Source organism: Triticum aestivum, chromosome 2D (assembly GCF_018294505.1).
Source record: "Triticum aestivum cultivar Chinese Spring chromosome 2D, IWGSC CS RefSeq v2.1, whole genome shotgun sequence".
In the NCBI taxonomy this organism is placed as follows: Eukaryota; Viridiplantae; Streptophyta; class Magnoliopsida; order Poales; family Poaceae; genus Triticum; species Triticum aestivum.
This window is the reverse complement of record NC_057799.1, coordinates 629748472-629752951: the sequence shown is the minus strand read 5'-3', so window position 1 is coordinate 629752951 and position 4480 is coordinate 629748472. Positions and strand designations below refer to the sequence as shown.

General features: G+C 56.3%; 1 protein-coding gene across 1 annotated transcript; it reads left to right on the top strand.

Annotated features, from left to right (window-relative positions):
• Positions 1-442: 442 nt before the first annotated feature.
• On the top strand, positions 443-4261 carry LOC123055138 (phytosulfokine receptor 1). The gene has a single exon (XM_044479081.1). It carries the CDS (start codon positions 864-866, stop codon positions 3996-3998), a length of 3135 nt encoding a protein of 1044 aa, XP_044335016.1. The 5' UTR covers positions 443-863; the 3' UTR covers positions 3999-4261.
• Positions 4262-4480: the final 219 nt, after the last annotated feature.

Genomic DNA, 4480 nt, shown 5'->3' with positions numbered 1-4480 from the left:
CTGACATCCTTAAAAAACATCTGGATGTGAATTAGACAAACTGAACATTTAGGCCACCAAAACTGCATGGCACGACCACAAACGCACTGACCATGCACGCAAGCCGCTTATCCACCACTTGCCCCACCACCACACCACCACCACCAGCCGTCCCCCTCACCGGCCGCCCCTCGACTCCGACCACTCCCTATCCAGCCCACTCAATTTTCCGGCCCGGCGCCACCCCATCACATTTCCTCCACTGGTTTCTGTCCGCCTTTTATTATTATTAATCGCCGCTGCATGCGGTGACGGAGACGGAGACGACGACGACGACGGTGACGGGCGCACGGGAAAGTTCAACGTGGGGGAGACAGCGACGCGAGTGAGATAGGCGAATCCAGCCCGCACTGACTGCGCGCATCGGAGTCAAAACCGCACAGACCACAGAGTGGCAGAGTGCCCGTCCCTTTCCCCCCTCCGCCCCTCTGACTTTCCCCCGCCCCACCTCGCCTTCTTCACGTGTCCTCCCACCCCTCCGACCCCTCGCCCTCGCCCTCTTTCCGCCGCTCTCACGGAAATCTCGCGATTTGTTTCCGCGCGAGGTGGACTGGACAGGACAGATCTCCGCCGCCCCGCCGCCCTCAAGCTTCCGCCACCGAGCTCTGCTCGTTGGGATTGGAGTTTCCCCCCTTCCTCTCGTTGCTGAGGAGTGTTTGCCATCTGTGCGTTCTTGCGGCGCTGATTCATCCGGCCGGGCGGCGGCGCAAGGTGGCGGTGTGGGGTTTGGGCGGAGAATTGCTCGCCGTGGGCTAGCGGATTTTCATGCTCTTCTGGAAAGAAGCCGGCTTTCGCAGTCACGCCGCCGCCGCCGCTCGCCGGTGATGGGGGCCCGCTGCGGCCTGCTCGGCTTCCTGCTCGTCGCCGTCGTCCTGCTCCGCGTCCGCGGCGCCCACGCCCTGAACCAGACGTGCGATGCTGACCTGGAGGCGCTCCGGGCCTTCTCCGACGGCCTGGAGGGGAAGGATGCCAGCGCCGGGCTGGTCGGGTGGGGCGCCGGCGACGGCGGGTCGTGCTGCTCCTGGACGGGCGTCTCCTGCGACCTCGGGAGGGTGGTTGGGCTGGATCTCTCCAACCGCAGCCTCCGCGGCGTCATCTCCCCCTCCGTCGCCTCCCTCGGCCGCCTCGCCGCGCTGAACCTCTCCCGGAACTCGTTCCGCGGCCAGGCGCCGGCGGGGCTCGGTCTGCTCCCCGGGCTGCGGGTGCTCGACCTCAGCGCCAACGCCCTCTCCGGCACGTTCCCGCCAAGCGGCGGCGCCGCCGGCGGGTTCCCGGCGATTGAGGTGGTGAACGTCTCCTTCAACGAGTTCGCGGGGCCGCACCCTGCGTTCCCCGGCGCGGCGAACCTGACGGTGCTCGACATCTCCGGCAACCGCTTCTCCGGCAGCATCAACACCACTGCGCTCTGCGGCGCCGCGCAGAACCTGACGGTCCCGCGGTTCTCGGGGAACGCACTCTCTGGCGACGTCCCGGCTGGCTTCAGCCGGTGCGAGGCGCTCTCCGAGCTCTCTCTCGACGGCAATGGCCTCGCGGGGAGCCTCCCGGGTGACCTGTACACGATGCCTGAACTGCAGAGGCTAAGCTTACAGGACAACAACCTCTCCGGTGACCTCGACAACCTCGGTAACCTGTCGCAGCTTGTGCAGATTGACTTGTCATATAACAAATTCACCGGCTTCATCCCTGATGTGTTTGGGAGGTTGAGGAAGCTGGAGTCCTTAAACTTGGCAACCAATGGCTTCAATGGCACATTGCCTGGTTCACTGTCAAGCTGTCCGATGCTGACAGTGGTCAGCATAAGGAACAATTCGCTCTCCGGTGAGATCACACTCAACTTCACCTTGCTGCCAAGGCTGAACACTTTCGATGCTGGGTCAAATAGGCTGAGTGGTAATATACCTCCGGGCCTCGCCCGGTGCACCGAGCTGAAGACGCTGAACCTTGCTAAGAACAAGCTTGATGGGGAGATACCGGAGAGCTTCAAGAATTTGAGCTCACTGTTGTACCTGTCGCTGACAGGCAACGGCTTCACGAACCTGTCATCGGCACTGCAAGTCTTGCAGGACCTGCCCAAACTGACCAGCTTGGTGCTCACCAACAATTTCCATGGGGAGGAGATGATGCCGATGGATGGCATCAAAGGCTTCAAGAGCATGGAGGTGCTTGTCCTGGCGAACTGCGCGCTCACCGGCACAATCCCCCCTTGGCTGCAGACCCTTGAGAACCTCAGTGTGCTGGACATTTCGTGGAACAAGCTGCATGGTAACATCCCCCCATGGCTGGGCAGCCTGAACAATCTCTTCTACATTGATCTGTCAAACAATTCGTTCACCGGGGAACTCCCTGAGAGCTTTACACGGATGAAGGGTCTGATTTCAAGTAATGGCTCGAGTGAGCGGGCGTCGACAGAGTACATCCCCTTATTTATCAAGAAGAATTCAACAGGCAAGGGTTTGCAGTACAACCAAGCCAGCAGCTTCCCGGCATCACTGTCCCTCTCCAACAACTTGCTTGCTGGGCCGGTATTGCCGGGATTTGGTCATCTTGTGAAGCTTCATGTACTGGACCTCAGCTGGAACAACTTCTCGGGGCGAATTCCCGATGAGTTGTCAGACATGTCGAGCTTGGAAAAGTTGAAGTTGGCTCACAATGATCTCAGTGGGAGCATACCGTCATCTCTGACAAAGCTCAATTTCCTCTCCGACTTTGATGTGTCATACAATAATTTGACTGGAGATATCCCAACCGGGGGCCAGTTTTTGACATTCGCGAATGAAGGCTTTCTGGGCAATCCTGCGCTCTGCCTCCTTCGGAATGCCTCCTGCTCCGAGAAGGCTCGAGTTGTGGAAGCAGCACACCGTAAGAAGAGCAAAGCCAGCCTTGCTGCAGTTGGAGTAGGAACTGCAGTCGGGGTTATCTTTGTCTTGTGGATTACTTATGTGATTTTGGCAAGGGTTGTCCGTTCAAGAATGCACGAGTGCAATCCAAAGGCGGTTGCTAATGCTGAAGACTCCTCCTCAGGGTCTGCTAACTCAAGCTTGGTGCTGCTATTCCAGAACAATAAAGATCTCAGCATCGAGGACATCTTGAAGTCCACGAACCACTTTGATCAAGCATACATAGTTGGATGTGGTGGTTTTGGCCTCGTCTACAAATCAACGCTGCCGGATGGGCGGAGGGTTGCGATCAAGCGCCTTTCAGGCGACTACTCTCAGATCGAGAGGGAGTTTCAGGCCGAGGTGGAGACACTTTCAAGGGCCCAGCATGAGAACCTTGTGTTGCTGCAGGGGTACTGCAAGATCGGCAACGACAGGCTGCTGATCTACTCATACATGGAGAATGGCAGCTTGGATTACTGGCTTCACGAGAGGACGGATAGCGGTGCGCTGCTGGATTGGCAGAAGCGGCTGCGGATAGCACAGGGTTCGGCAAGGGGGTTGGCATACCTGCACATGTCATGTGAGCCACACATACTGCACCGAGACATCAAGTCAAGCAACATCCTCCTGGATGAGAACTTTGAAGCTCACCTGGCAGATTTCGGACTGGCGAGGCTTGTCTGCGCGTACGACACCCACGTCACCACGGATGTCGTTGGGACCCTGGGCTACATTCCTCCAGAGTATGCCCAGTCGCCCATCGCGACTTACAAGGGCGACATCTACAGCTTCGGCATCGTGCTGCTGGAGCTGCTCACCGGCCGGAGGCCTGTGGACATGTGCAGGCCCAAGGGGAGCAGGGACGTCGTGTCGTGGGTGCTTCAGATGAGGAAAGAGGACAGGGAGACTGAGGTTTTTCACCCGAATGTGCATGACAAGGCGAATGAAGGCGAGCTGCTGAGGGTGCTTGAGATTGCGTGCCTCTGCGTAACCGCTGCCCCCAAGTCAAGGCCGATGTCGCAGCAGCTTGTCACCTGGCTCGACGACATTGCGGAAAACCGTAGCTTAATAATCCAGTGATGCATCACTTCAGATATATAGTTCTGGTTTTGCTTGAGCAGAGCATCAGTTTGGTAGCGCCGTGAAATGGTTATTAGTGGTGTACATAATAGTAGTATTTACATAGCGAGAAATACTGAGAAGTTTCTTTGTTTGCTATATAATATGCCCGCTTAAGTTTGGGCCTGGGCTTCCTCTTTTTCATAAAGGTGATCACCAGAATGTCACACAAAAGCTTTGTAGTTCTAAACCATCCGGATAATAATCAAGCGTTTTTATCTGAAGGTATCTGTTTTCTAACTTCAGTTACCTATGTCTGAATTTCTCAGTTTTCCCTGGGTATATCTGTGTATTCTGTGATATTTTTTTGTAAATATACTTTGTGACTTGATTGGTGGTTGGAACTGAAGCTGTTGCTCTAAACGAGTTTCTATTGTTTTATGTTTGTGAGTGAATTTAGGAACTAAGAGTTTGACACCAAGAGCCAAAGGATGCTATGTTGT

What these genes read in the sequence shown, in the direction of transcription:
- LOC123055138 (XM_044479081.1), top strand. Translation starts at nt 864, where the DNA reads ATGGGGGCCCGCTGCGGCCTGCTCGGCTTCCTGCTCGTCGCCGTCGTC.